Source organism: Ceratotherium simum, chromosome 12 (genome assembly GCF_057802395.1).
Source record: "Ceratotherium simum simum isolate JZ-2026a chromosome 12, ASM5780239v1, whole genome shotgun sequence".
Lineage (NCBI taxonomy): Eukaryota > Metazoa > Chordata > Mammalia > Perissodactyla > Rhinocerotidae > Ceratotherium > Ceratotherium simum.
The window spans coordinates 19089862-19105865 of NC_141911.1; the positions used below are offsets into that span (position 1 = coordinate 19089862).

Here is a 16004-nt window from a genome sequence, read left to right on the forward strand (position 1 = left end):
ATACATGAATTTCTTTTGATGTTGGGTTCCTTAGTGATAAGAGTTGTTTACCCACTGAGTAGAATTCTTTGAGTAAAATAATTTTTAAGATAATATGTACTAATTATATAGATCCTAATAAGAATATTTTCTTTACCAAAGATTTCCTTTTAAGATTGGGAAGATTTCCTTAATGGAAACACAATTTTTATTGTGTGTGTGTGAGTTGTTCATATTTAACAATTATCGAAGGTTACATTGATTTGTAATTAAAAGATTAATTTCATATTGCATTTTACTTATATTATTATGGAACATGGTACTGCCACATAAAATAACCTTCAAAAAAATTATGGTAAATATATAGTATCTATTTCCCGTGTATCAGAATTGACAGCTAGAATGAAATATTACTCTCCTTTGTTTACTCTGAAATTGGGTTATACAATTTAAGACTTGTAAGATATTGAAAGAAACATGAAATAATAATCTTATTGAAGCAAAACGAACTACAATATGATTGATAATAATTTTCTTGCCCAGAGTCAAAATTGTAAAATAGTATGAAAGTCTAATACGTAATGCTCATTTTAGGTGGAGAAATCAAGTACTGAGAAGGATATTTCTAAATATTCAGTTCAGATGGGAGCAGCTCGGTTTCAGTTAACATACATGGGACCTTACTTATTTCAAGAAGAAAGAAGTGATCCAGATCCCAGGGTGCATCATTTTATACCAGACACATGGCAGGTATTTATTAAAAAGATCTGCAGCCTGGAAAAGTGAAGACAGTTGATGGAAACAGTTGGTTCAGATCTCATTGCGGGCAACAAATTTTGGAAATGTAAATCATTATAGAATGCAATATAATGACAGTGAAAATAAATCATTTCTTGACCTAAGAGATAAAAGAACACAGCAAAGAGTCAGTTGAAATGAAAAAATATTGGTTCTATTAAATCGTAGTGCCTGGATTAAAACTAGGCACTCTAACCCTAGTTTGACTGCTCTTAACCATTACACTATGTAATTATCATATACATCCACTTAATTTCCTGTCTCAGATATAGTGCCTGATGTTTAATGATACATATTTGGCAAGAGTTTACTGTTTTTTTAAAAGTAGTGGTGCTTTCAGATTGTCCAAATATTAAATAGCAGATTCATTCATAATGTATCATGATATATCATAAACATATGGTCTATTATATGTATATTTTTTTGGAAAATCTGTCCCTTTCTACCTTATTCATTTGCTGACCCTTAATTTATGAACAGAAAAAATCAGAATTATAAAGAAAAGCATATTTTGGTAATTCTGAGTTCAGCCTGAGGTTCGCTAACTCAAGCTAAAAAGAATGCAGAAAGCCAGGCTGCATGGTATCCTGGGCAGGCCCCTTGCAATGATATCTGTTTTATTAGGATATTTTTACCCAAGTTTAGGTGAGTAGTTTTGTAGGAGAGTTGAGGTATGGTTGAGTTATTTCCAAATAACAGAAAATGGTGGTTCCCTTAAGTTACTGCCATCTTGAATACTAGTATGTCTCGGAAGGAACTGTGGATACTAATTCGCAACTTAGAAATAGTTGACATTAAATTAAAATTTGACAGTACATACGTATTTTCAAAATGAAATGTGATTTTTTTTTTTAATCTAGAGAGAACTTCTTGATGTTGTAGATAAAAATGAATCTGCTGTGATTGTTGATCCCACCTCATCAGGGAAAACCTATGCGTCTTACTACTGCATGGAGAAAATTCTGAGAGAGGGCAATGAGGGGGTGGTTGTATATGTTGCTCCAACAAAGGTATTGCATCCATCTGACACTATATATCTTACAGTATTTTCCTCAATTGTAGTTTGTGTCGTTAGTCCTAGGGAAGCACACAGTGTACAGGCTCCAGCCTCGTGGTCATGGGTTTGAGAGTTTATGTGCTGTGTGACCTTGAGCTGATTTCTTACCTTAGTTTCTCCACCTACGAAAAGGGGATAAATGCTTACTTCATACTATTGTTCTAAGCATTAAGTGAGATGATGTATGTAAAGCATCTAATATGCTGTCTGGATGTAGACAATGATCAATATGTGGTACCATTCACAATTATTTTTTATTCATTTTATTGCTTAAAACTTCGTAGGTCCAGCACTTATTAAAAGACAGGATTTGACACTTTTGAGAATTTTGCTAAAGGAAAATATTTGATAACTGTACCAGGATTACATGGCTTAGAGCATAGACAAGTTCATGTGAGAGAGAGGGAGAGGGAGAGCAGCTACTCTTAGTTTTACCCCCTCTGGGGTTGGATAAATGCTCTGTGGAATAACCCCTGATTATTCCAAGTGCTAGAGGCTTCTTCTTGTACAGCAACCTGTGTAAAATAAAGTCAAGATCTTGACAAAATCAGAATTTTTCTCTTCATCTAGAAGGGATTTGTGGTATTCCTTCCTCTCACTTTTCCTAGGAGAATATTTACTTGCAGGCCTTAAAGATACACTGAGAGAAGAGATTCAGAATTCTAGTGTTGAGAGAGATCACCTCTATCGTATGATCCAGGCCTCACACTTTACAGATGAGGAAATTGAGGCTTAGTGAAGTTAAAAAATGTGCCCATCATTGGATAGCCAGTTAGATTTTTTAATAAATAATCATTGTCTGATTTCACCTGTGTGTGTGTATATATATATATATATATATATCACATATATATCACATTTATGTGGCATAGATTGTTGTTTATCGTTTCTAGCTATCACATCGTTAAGCACTGTGTGATATATTACACATTAAGAAAAACTTTAAAACTTTGAAAACTTTAAAACCAGTAGGAAACATTTGGTGCAAAGTAATTCTTTTACTAAGAAAGAGTTATATAAAATTGGTACTCCACTTTTTTGCATGTAAATTGTTTCAGACATTGGTCTACTGTAAACAAATTTTGCAGTGTTGTCAATGATTACTGAATAGCAGATTATGTCTTTTACAACTTAAGGCTCTTGTTAATCAAGTGGTGGGAGTTGTCTGCGATTTGTTTACCAAAGCACTGCCAGAAGGATTAGTGGTGTGTGGAGTTTTTACAAGAGATTACCGTCATGATGCCTTGAATTGTTAGGTACATCACAGACATGTACACATAATGAATAATAACACATTATGGCATGCCAGGAGGAGCTTCAAGGTTTTAATGTGAAGATAAACTAAGTCCACAATTACCCTGACAAACATATTTATATTTGAACAGATTATATGATTTTTCTTATATAGTAATTTGGTCAACTTTCAAATAATTATATTTTCTATACCAAGTAGAATGATTTTCTTTTCTGAAATTTCAACATGAGGAAGCAGCTTCCTTCAATAGTGATGGTTTCAAATTGTGATGATTTTATATTCTCAATATACTAGGCGGGACAATATTTCTTAATGAAATGAGCTTAACTCCTTTTGAATGCATCAATAGCAACGTACATCTGTTACACATATTTGCTTTATTTTTCCACAAATGAGATCATTGTTTTAATGGAAATGTCAATATGAACATATTGTGTCATCTAAAATATTTTATTAATGTTTAAAAGTTAAAGCTTGAGCTTTTTAAAAAAATCAAGTCAATGGTTCCCTAATTCTTTTTAACAGATATTGGTGACAGTGCCTCAGTGTTTGGAAATACTCTTGCTATCACCTCATAATGAAAAATGGGTGAAAAGAATGAGATATGTCATATTTGATGAGGTATGCCACCTTTCATTACAATTACCCCAAGTAAATAGTTTTATGTATATAAAAAAATCTGTAATTGATGCATTTTAATAAAATGGCATTTATATAAATAGTTATTCAAATGAATATTAATTCAGTTTATGGAGGGGGTAGACTTTATGTGTTGGTGGTAAAAGATAGATCTGGAAGGAGATGGGTATGGGAAAAATGGAAAAAATTCTAGATTAAGAGTGATAGTAGCAGAGGAAAAATATCCCAGAAATCATTAGACACACCATAACTAATTAGCAATAGATTTATTTTTTAGCCAATGAACTTTTATCCCACTGAACCAACTGTCTTTTAAGGGGTACTTTCTCATTTCCTATCACCAGGTGCACTGATGGCTAAAATTAGACATGTTTTCTCTTTTGCTGGGTAAAAAAATGCACTATTCTTCTAGCTAGCATTAGTTTGATGAATATCACTAGGAAGGAAATAAAAAGCAAAACATAAATAAGCAAAAAACAGGCAAACAAAATAGGCAAGCTGCAAATTTAGGAAGATGATGTGTAATTTAAACATTAATTTTGAGTTCTTTTCTAATAAATGTATGTATCAGTTCTTTTCTAATACATTAAGGTATTGAGTGCCATACATTAATCTTAAAATACTGCTTTAGCAACCCTTGAAACATTCATTTTCTTATCATTCCATTTAAAATATCTTTTAATTTCCATCATGATTTAGTTTTGGTCCATCAGTTACTTAGAAGTATATTTCTTAATTTCCAAATATATATATCTCTATATATAATTTTATTTTATTTATATATATAAATTTTATATTATATTTTATATAAGTTAAATATATTATAAATATATTAATATATATATAAAATACATATTAAAAAACTCTCACACATGTGGACCAGAAGACGTGTACAAAATGTTCATAGCAGCAACTCAAATGTCCATCAAAGTAGCAATAATAAACAAAATGTGGTACATTCATATGATAGAATAGATAGAGTGATGAAAATGAGTACAACATAGAATAATCTTCAAATCATACCATTAAGCAATGGAAGCTAGACACAAAAGGACACATGCATGTAATTCTAGTTACAAAATCTTATTAAACTGGCAAAATAAACTTATATTGTTTATGAATATGCACACACGTCTATATAATGAAGTATTATGAAAAAAGCAGTCATAACTAAAAAAATGCAACATAGAAACTATCAAAGGAGGCTGTTATAATATGGACTTCTGAGGTGCTGGAAATATTTAACTTGATTTATAGGGATGTTTGCTTTATCTGGTTAATCTGAGCGATAATTTGTTAATACGAAATCTACATTTTTACAAGTTACTGAATGTTATATTTCACAATAAAACAAAGGTTAAAAAAGAATTCAAAGATTGACTTAGATGTAAATAATTATATTACACATATTGCTGTGCATAAAATTATAATAGTTACCATTATTTTAATGTTTACTATGGATATTTATTCTAACTGATTTCCAGCTATAAAGCCATTTACTCTTCAGAAAAAACCTATGAAGTAGTTACTATTATTATGGCTACTGAATCGAGGCAAAGAGAGATTAACTTCCCCAATTCACCCCATGTTAAGTGGCAGAGGCAGGGTTAGAAGGCAGGCAGCCTGCTTCTGTTTTCTGGGCTTTTAATACTTTTATAATGCTATATACTTTTCTGTGCTTTTAATACAACACAGACAAACAGAGTTATCCCTACATGTAAAAAGATAAGATTACATGTGCTCAAATGTAACACTGAATTAAAAAGCTGCAAACTGTTTATGTAAAATTATTTTAAATCTTATCTTTTGCATCTTTGATTAAAATACTGAGTGCTTCTAACAAGGTTCTCACTTTATTAGTATAAATTCCACATTCCTCTCTGATTTATCATTCTTTGGCACAAGAAACACACACTCATAATTGTTGTACTTTATTAAAATGACCTGTTATCAATATATTTCTGATGTCCTTTGCATGTATTTTTCTTTTTCTTTTTTCTACTATTTGACTAAAAGCTCTTTGAAAGCTTCTTTTTACCTCTCCACAGTGTCTGCTTCATAGTGACCTATAAGGGAGAAATCCTTCAGTAAAAATCAGAAATAAAATATAAACATAGGACTTTTGAAATTATTTGGCTTTTTCAATTTTTTAAATTCTATTAAATATAGAGTATAATATACATAAGGATCTAATTTTACTATATAAAAGTTTGTTATTAGTTGAGAATTTTACAGAAATTATATAAAATTAAGTCTTGTAAAGTTGTCCTTGCTTTCATATATTATTGATAATTTCACATGTCATTGTGGCAAACTAATAAGTAATGAGCTAGTCACTGCACCCATCTTGCCCCATTTACACTCACCATTTACACCCTGGGCTTTCTCTAGATTTCTGTCTCGTGTAGAATAAGTGCTCTTATGTACATTTACAGACTGAAGCCTGGAGTGGTCAATTTATTTCAAATTAATTTATTTTATAAACATTTTTATCTGTATTTCAGTGCTGGGATTAGTGACACATGAGTAAATGTTTTATTTTTATAGAGATTTTTCTTTTATTATCTTTTTTATGACAATCTGTAGTTTAGCTATTATTTCATTTATAAATAACAGTTACAAAATGTGTTCTTTTGTTCGTTTGTTTTTGCTTTTGCGTGTTATTACCATGGCGTGTAATAATCTGTATTATAGTTCAGCTATTAAAATGCATGATAAAGCAAGTCATCTCTCGATACAATATTGGTAAATAATCCATTATTGGTAAATTGAAATCCACTTTAGTTCCTCTCAAAATCGTGTTGATTTGTTTGACTAACTTTGTCAGTGGGTGAATGAACATTACTGAATGTGGGGAGAGAAAGGAATAATAAGTTCTGGTACCATAATCTATTAACATTTTGGAAAAAATGGTAACTGATTTTACACTGAGTCTATTTAACCACATTGCCAGGTTCACTGTCTTGGGGGAGAAATTGGAGCAGAAGTTTGGGAACATCTACTCGTTATGATTCGGTGTCCCTTTCTGGCACTTTCTGCTACTATCAGTAATCCTGAATATCTCACTGAGTAAGCCTGAATTTTACGTTCATTATTATCACCATTAATGTCAGTCATGGGTTATTTAAAATAATCTCTAAAACAGGGGCCGGCCCGGTGGCGTAGTGGTTAAGTTTGTGCACTCTGCTTTAGCGGCCTGGGGGTTCGTGGGTTCAGATCCCAGGCGTGGACCTGCACACCACTCATCAAGCCATGCTGTGGCAGTGTCCCACATACAAAATAGAGAAAGACTGGCACAATGTTAGCTCAGCGACAATCTTCCTCAAGCAAAAAGAGGAAGATTGGCAACAGATGTTAGCTCAGGGTCAATCTTCCTCACCAAAAAATAAATAAATAATCTCTGAAACAAAACAAAACAAAAAGTCTCTTCAAGTAAGACTTATCTTCTTTGAATCTGTTTCTATTTAACTAGAAAGCATTTCCTCTCATCCTTTGACTAGATGTAATTTACATACTAACCTGATCTCTGAAGACTTTTGTGTGAGTGATTTAATTTTCCTGTTTATAGTTTGATATTTAGCTTCTCAGAGAACAGCATAAGGTCGTTTAGAACTATCCCTCCAATATACTTTGTATGCTACTTTCCTATGCAAAACAACCAAAAAATGTTTTCAAAATTCATACAGCAGAAATGAATATAACCACTATATTGGGTCAATGCATTTCACAAGGAACCTCAAGTATCAATTCTTAGTGATTGTAGAAAAGTAACAACTGATTAAACTATGTGACTATAAATATAGTTTTTTTTCTTTTTTATTAACAGTTTATTTAAACTATAACAAAAGAAACAAAATGGTTCACATGCACCACCCCCTTCTGCTGGCGACCACCAATCTCTTCTCTGTATCTATGAGCTTAATTTTTTTTTAGACTATTATAAGAGACATCATATGATATTTGTTTTTCTCTCTCTGATTGATTTCATTTAGCATAATGACCTCAAGGACCATCCATGTTGTCAACACTTGCAAGATGTCATTCTTTTTTATGGCTGAATAATAATCCATAGTATACGTATACCACAATTGCTTTATCCATTCATCCATTGATGGACACTTAGGTTGTTTCCATATCTTGGCTATTGTAAATAAAGCTGCAAAGAAAATGGGGGTGCAGATATCTTTTCAAGTTAGTGTTTTGTTTTCTTTGGATAAATACCCAAAAGTGGAATTTTTGTATCATATAGTTTTTTTTTAATTTTTTGAGGAATCTCCATACTGTTTTCCATAGTGGCTGCACCAGTTTACATTCCAACCAACAGTACACAAATGTTTCCTTTACTCCACATCCTCAGCAAAACTTATTTCTTATCTTTCTGATAATAGGCATTCTGACAGGCGTGAGGTGATATGTAACTGAGGTTTTGATTACATGTCTCTGGTGATTACTGATATTGAGCATCGATTCATGTACTTGTTGGCCATCTATATGTCTTCTTCAGAAAAATATCTAGTCAGATCTTCTGCCCATTTTTTAATTGGATTGTTTGTTTTTTTTGCTATTGAGTTGTATGGGTTGCTTATATATTTTGGATATCAATCCCTTGTTGGATATACGACTTGCAAATATTTTCTTCCATTCAGTAGGTTGCCTTTTAATTTTGTTGAAGGTTTCCTCTACTGTGCAGAAGCTTTTTAGTTTGATGTAGTCGCACTTGTTTATTTTTACTTTTGGTGTCAGATTAAAAAAATCATTGTCAAGACCAATGTCAGTTTGCTGACTGCCTATGTTTTCTTCCAGGAGTTTTATAGTTTCTGGTCTTATTCAAGTCTTTAATCCATTTTGAGTTAATTTTTGTGTGTAAGATAGTGGTCAAGTTTCATTCTTTTGCATGTGGCTGTCTAGGTTTCCCAACATCATTTATTGAAGAGACTATCCTTTATCCGTGGTTTATTCTTGGTTAATTTGCCAAAAATTAATTGATCATATATGTGTGGTTTTATTTCTGGGCTCTCAATTCTGTTCCGTTTATCTATATTGTTTTGAATACTAGAGCTTTGTAATATAGTTTGAAATCACGGAGTGCGATGCCTCTAGCTTTGTTCTTTCTCAAGATTGTTTTGGCTATTTGGGTTTTTTGTGGCTCCATACAAATTTTAGGATTATTTATTCTATTTCTCTGAAAAATCCTATTGGAATTTTGATAGGGATAGGAAGACAGAGGCCCCCAGGGACCCGAGAAGGCCTTGCATGCCCACTAAGGTCTTGTTGTCCAAAATGGCCAATAAGAAGACAGAAGCTGAGAACTAGAGGTGGAGTAGAGAAAGACCGAGATTCTACTTGAGCTTTTATTCCCCAAGAAACCCATCACTCTTTTTATTTCGTTGTAACCTATTTATCAATAAAGTCCTTTTTTTCTCCACAAAAATTGTAGATTTTTCAATCTACATCAAATCTGTAGATTGCTTTGGGTAGTATGGACATTTTAACAACATTGATCCTTCCAATCCATGAACACAGAATATCTTTCCATTTATTTGTGTCTTCTTCAGTTTCATTAAATCTTGTAGTTGTCAGTATATAAGTCTTTCACTTCCTTGGTTAAATTTATTCCTAGGTATTTTATTATTTTTGATCCAGTTGTAAATGGGATTTAAAAATTTTTTTTCTGATATTTCATTATTAGTGTATAGAAAAGTAATAGATTTTTGTGTATTGATTTTGTATCCTGCAACTTTACTGAATTCATTTATTAGTTCTAACAGTTTTTTGATAGAGTATTTAGGGTTTTATAATATATCATGTAATCTGCAAATACTGACAGTTTTGCTTCTACCTTTCCAATTTAGATGCCTTTTATTTCTTTTTTTGCCTAATTGCTCTGGCTAGGACTTCCAATACTAAGTTTTTAAAAGTGATGATAGTGGGCATCTTTGTCTTGTTCCTGATCTTAAAGGAAAAGCTTTCAGCTTTTCATTGTTGAGTATGATGCTAGTTGTGGGCTTGTCATGTATGGCCTTTATCATGTTGAAGTACATTCTCTCTATACCCTCTTTGTGTTTTTTTTGTGTGTGTGTGAGGAAGATCAGCCCTGTGCTAACATCTGCCAATCCTCCTCTTTTTTTTTTTTTTTTTTGCTGAGGAAGACTGGCCGTGGGCTAACATCTGTACCCATCTTCCTCCACTTTATATGGGATGCTGCCACAGCATGGCTTGCCAAGTGGTGCATCGGTGCACACCCGGGATCTGAACCAGCGAACCTCGGGCTGCCGTGGTGGAGCATGCGCACTTAACTGCTTGCGCCACTGGGCTGGCCCCATATACCCTCTTTGTTGAGAGTTTTCATCATAAGTGGATGTTGAATTTTCTCAAATGCTTTTTCTGCATCTATTGAGATGATCATATGATTTTTACCCTTCATTTTGTTAATGTGATGTATCACATTGACTGATTTGCAGATGCTGAACCATCCTTGCATCCCTGGAATAAATTCCACTTGATTGTAGTGGATAATTATTTTAATGTATTGTTGAATTCAGTTTGCTAATGTTTTGTTGAGGATTTTTGCATCTGTGTTCCTCAGGAATATTGTAATTTTCTTTTCTTTTAACATCCTTGTCTGGGTTTGGTATCGGGGGAATCCTGGCCTCATAAAATGACTTAGGAAGAGTTCCCTCCTCTTCTACTTTTTGGAAGAATTTGAGAAGGGTTGGTATTAATTCTTCTTTGAATGTTATAGGTATAATTCCCCAGGGAAGCCATCTGGTCCTGGTCTTCTGTTTGTTGGGAGGTTTTGGATTACTGATTCAATCTCCTTAGTAGTAATAGGTCTGTTCAGATTTTCTATATTTCAGCATGAATCAATCTTGGTAGGTTTTATATTTCTAGGAATTCATCCATTTCTTCTCTGTTGTCCAATTTGTTGGCATGTAATTGTTCATAGTAGGCTGTTATGATCCTTTGTATTTCTGTTATATCAGTTGTAACATCTCCTCTTTCATTTCTGATTTTATTTATTTGAGTCCTTTCTTGCTTTTTCTTGGTGAGTCTAGCTAAAAGTTTGTCAATTGTGGTTATCTTTTCAAAGAACCAGCTTTTAATTTCCTCAATCTTTTCCATTGTCTTTTTAGTCTTTATTTCATTTTTTATTTCCTTCCTTCACTAACTTTGGCTCCGTTTGTTCTTTGTTTTCTAGCTTTTTTTTTTTTTTTTTTTTTTTTTTGTGAGGAGATCAGCCCTGTGCTAACATCCGCCAATCCTCCTCTTTTTTTGCTGAGGAAGACGGCCCTGGGCTAACATCTGTGCCCATCTTCCTCCACTTTATATGGGACGCCGCCACAGCATGGCTTGCCAAGCAGTGCGTCGGTGCGTGCCCGGGATCCGAACCAGCGAACCCCGGGCCACCGCAGCGGAGCGCATGCACTTACCGCTTGCGCCACCAGGCCGGCCCCTGTTTTCTAGCTTTTTGAATTATAAAGTTAGATTGTTTATTTGAGACTTTTCGTGCTTCTTGAGGTAGGCATTTATTGCTATGAACTGTCCTCTTAGAACTGCTTTTGCTGTACCCCATAAATTTTGATATGTTACATTTCCATTTTTTATTGTCTCAAGGTATTTTTTAAATTTCTCTTTTGATTTCTTCTTTGATCCATTGGTTGTTCAGATCATGTTATTTAATCTCCATGTATTTATGAATTTTCCAGTTTCCTTCACATAATTAACTCTAGTTTCATACCACTGTGGTTGGAAAAGATGCTTGAGATGATTTCCATCCTCTTAAATTTATTAAGACTTGTTTTGTGACCTAACACATGATCTATCCTGGAAAATGTTCCATGTGTGCTTGAGAAGAATGTGTATGCTGTCACTCTTGGATGGAATGTTCTGTAAACATCTGTCAAGTCTATCTGGTCTAACATATTGTTTAAGGCTGATGTTTCCTTATTGACTTTCTTTCTGGATGATCTATTCATTGATCTAAGTGAGGTGTTAAAGTCCCCTACTATTATTGTGTTGCTGTCTATTTTTCCCTTTACGTCTGTTAATATTTGCTTTATATATTTAGGTGATTTACAAATGTTATAACCTCCTGTTGGACTGACACCTTTATCTTTATAAAATGCCCGTTTTTGTCCCTTATTGCAGTCTTTGTTTTAAAGTCTGTTTTGTCTGATATGAGTATTGCTAACTCCAGCTTTCTTTTGGTTTCCATTTGCATGGAACGTCTTCTTCCATCCTTTCACTTTCAGTCTGAGTATGTCCTTACATCTAAACAGAGTCTCTTGTGGGCAGTATATATATATGGATCTTGTTTTTTTATCCATTCAGCCACTGTATGTCTTTTGATTAGAGAGTTTAGTCCATTTATATTTAAAGTAATTATTGATAGATATGTACTTATTGCCATTTTTAAAATTGCTGTCTGGCTGTTTTTATAGTTCTTCTCTGTTCCTTTTTTTCTTCTCTTGCTCTCTTCCATTGTGTTTGATGACTTTCTTTAGTGGTATGATTATGTTTCTTTCTCTTTATCTTTTGTGCATTTACTGTAGGTTTTTGCTTTGTGATTACCATGAGGCTTACATCAAACAACTTGTATCTATGACAGTCTATTTTAAGTTGATAACAACTTAGGTTTGATCCCATTCTAAAGATCAACATTTTTACTCTCTCCTCTCCATGTTTTAAGTTTTTGATGTCACATTTTATATCTTTTCATCTTGTGTGTCCCTTAACTAATTATTATAATTATGGTTATTTTTGTCTTTTAACTTTTATACTAGCTTTATAAGTAATTAATTCACTACCTTTACTATATATTTATCTTTCCAGTGAGAGTTACTCTTTCATGTATGTTCTTGTTACTAATTAGCACCATCTCTTTTCAGTTTAAAAGAGTTCCTTTAACATTTCTTGTAAGGCCAGTTTAGTGGTGATGAATTCCTTTAGGTTTATTTGTCTGGAATACTCTTTACCTCCCCTTCAATTGTAAATGATATCTTTGCTGGGAAGAGTATTCTTGGTTGGAAGTTTTTTCTTTTAGCACTTTGAATATATCATGCCACTCCCTTCTGGCCTGCATAGTTTCTGTTGAAAAATCCGCTTATTGCCTTATGGGGATTCCCTTGTATGCACCAAATTCTTTTTTTTCATGCTGCTTTAATATTCTCTCCTGTCGTTAACTTTTGACATTTTAATTATAATGTGTGTTGGTGTGGGTCTCTTTTGCTTCATATTATTTGGAACTTTCTGGGCTTTCTGGATCTGGATGTCCATTTCCCTCCCTATGTTAGGGAAGGTTCAGACATTATTTCTTCAAATAAGATTTCTGCCCTTTTTTCTCTCTCTTCTCCTTCTGAGAGTCCTATAATGTGAATTTTGCTTCACTTGGTGTTGTCCCATAAGACCCTTAAGCTATCTTTACCTTTTTTCATTATTTTTTCTTTTTACTGCTCTGATTGGGTGAGTTTCACTGCCTAGTCTTCTAGTTGAGTGATCCTTTCTTCTGCTTCGTTTAGTCTGCTGTTGAAGCCTTCTAGTATGTTTTTCAGTTCAGTCATTGTATCCTTCAGCTCTGTGACTTCTATTTTGTACTTTCTTATATTTCTCATCACTTGGTTGAAGTTTCCACTGTATTCATCCATTCTTCTCCCCAGTGCCATGAGCATTTTTATGACCATTACTTTGAACTCTTTATGAGGTAAATTATTTATCTCTGTTTTATTAAGGTTTTTTCCTGAGTTTTAATTTGTTCTTTCATTTGGAACATATGCCCATGTTTCTTCATTTTGCTGGCTCTCTGTTGGTTTCTATATAGTGGATGAAACAACCACCACTTCTAGTCTTGAAGGAGTGGTCTTGTGTAGAAGATGAACCTTGTTATTCATCCCTGCCCCAGCTCTTGCTTGTCTCTCAAACTTCTGTGCTTGTACAAGTAGCTTATTATATTTTTAATACCTCCTGGTAGTTGAGGATGTGCTAAGACCTGTCAGTGTCCCAAAGAGGAGGAACTCAGCACCTAGATTCTGGGAGCTGGAAGCCAGACTCTCAGGCAATCGCTTTTAAAAGTATGCAAATATATAGAGTCCTGTGGAATTGCAAGCATAAACTCCACTGGTCAGCAGAGCCTGGCAATCTAGAGCTCTCCCCTGGGCAATAGTTGCAAAAATCAGGGCTCCAGGTGAGTGTATTGGCTAAACTAAAATATAAATGTGATTATATAATGTAAAATATAAATATAATTTTAATATGTTCAAAGTTTTGAGAAGATTTTTATTCCCTTATCAATTTTCAATAATTTTTCTTTGAAAACAAATGATATTATAGATTTGTTTTTCTGTGAAAATAACACTTCCTTTTTTTATAACTAGGTGGTTGGTGTTAATTAAAAGATATTGGCAACATGTTGAGAGTACATCGGAAAATTCTGGTTCATCACAAAATGCCTTGAAAGCTTCGAAGAAAGAACAAAGAAAGAGAAGAGAAAAGCCATCATGCAGAGTTAGACTGGGTATGAATATGTTAACCTAGGAGAAGGGGAACTCAGAGTTATTGAGCACACTCTACGTGCTTGCAACATAGTAGGGCATCAATTTATTTTCATTTATAGAGGAGATAAAATAATGAATGAACTTTAGCTGTTGGAGATTAAGTAACATGTGAAAGTCCACACAGATAACTAATGGTGAATTTATTAAATTTAAAGATCAAGCTCTTTCCAAAGATTATTTATTTTGAAATAATGTGAATTCCTGCATAATGTAGTGTGGTTAAGGACAGAATTATAGCAAGGATAACTGTTTCACTTGCTATTCTTTAAGAAAAAATTAAGGGTAAAAAGGTATTTAGAGGGCAGTTTTGGCTCACTGGAAAATGTTTGCTTCAAAATATATTATTTCATTTGTGGTCTAGTTCTATGCTATACATCTAATATCTATCGATCTATCTATCTATTCATTATTTAAAAGATATTGTCTAGAGGCACAGCTCAAATTCTACCTTAATTCTTTCAGTTCAAGTGCCATAGTATGTCCTACATTATGACATTTCCTACTCTCTACTATAAGTATTTTTTATATGCCTTATTTTCTTTGGAGAGTACTACATATTATATATATATATTTTAAGTAAATAGACAATATTACATATAATATATATATTTGTTTTTATCCATGTCATAATGCCTTAATTTTTAAATGTACTGTAAAAATTTTACTACCGAATTGATGAATGTTGCTATATCTTTTACACTTGTGACTATTTACATGAGAAATCTCTGCATTAGTATAAAATCATATTTTTCTGGCTATTTTCCAACCAAAAGTTGCAGATCCCCATATGTGACATTCGTGCTTTCACTTAACAGATATTAAAGTGCCTAACATGAGCCAAACCCCATTCTAGTCCTTAGGGATATAATAGGAAAAAAACTCCTTGCTTTCACAGAGCTTAAATTTTAATGTGGATGTAGAGATTAAATAAGATTTATAATAAATACATTTAAAAATAAAAGAAAATAAAAAGCATGTTAGGTAGTGATAACTGCTGAGAAAAAATAAATCCTAGTGCAATATTAATAGAGACATTTGGGATATCAGCTTCCTAGATTTTAAAAGAAATGGACAAGGGACCAAAGAAGACACATAATTTCTGTGACCTGTTAATATTATTCTCAAAGACAAGGAAATAATATATTAATAATTCTAACAGTGAAACCTAATGTTTATAATTAAATAATTGTATAACTATATCTATTTATTTATCCCATGCCCCATTACACAAAGTCATGATTTATAAGAATACACAAAGAAATAAATTATAAAATCATAATTAAATACTAAGAACTGAGAAGCAATAATAGATTATAATTGAAGATTCAGACCAGAAGAAGTAAAGCACAGATCGATAGTATAGGTACACTGAATCCTCTTTCAAGGTTCTTCCCAATGCACAGCACTGTTTCTGGTGTTTTATTGACAATAGATTCTTGCATAGGTCTCCCTAGGCCTACTTGTAATCGTAAAATCAGAATTACATCATTGTTTTGAAAGGAAAAAGATCTTAATGATCATGTCATTCCTGTATTTCACAGTGTGGTACAAAGAGCGATACAATGATCTGGAAAAGTATGTGTGTTCCCTAAAGGGTAATGACTTTCTCATTGAACACTATCACCCATGTGCTGCACTTACAGCCAATCATGTAAGTACAAACCACTTTGGAAAATGAGTATGTATCCAGATTGTTAAAAATCTGCTTATGGGATATAAAATTAGT

General features: G+C 33.1%; 1 protein-coding gene across 1 annotated transcript in view; it reads left to right on the plus strand.

Moving 5' to 3' along the window:
• The window catches only part of LOC106800112 (putative ATP-dependent RNA helicase DDX60), a 100731-nt gene that overhangs the window by 32265 nt on the left and 52462 nt on the right, over nt 1-16004 (plus strand). The window contains 7 exon segments of the mRNA XM_087437258.1: nt 574-729; nt 1638-1787; nt 2971-3090; nt 3615-3710; nt 6682-6797; nt 14099-14238; nt 15820-15929. Of these exon segments, the coding sequence (XP_087293384.1) occupies nt 574-729; nt 1638-1787; nt 2971-3090; nt 3615-3710; nt 6682-6797; nt 14099-14238; nt 15820-15929 (888 nt within the window).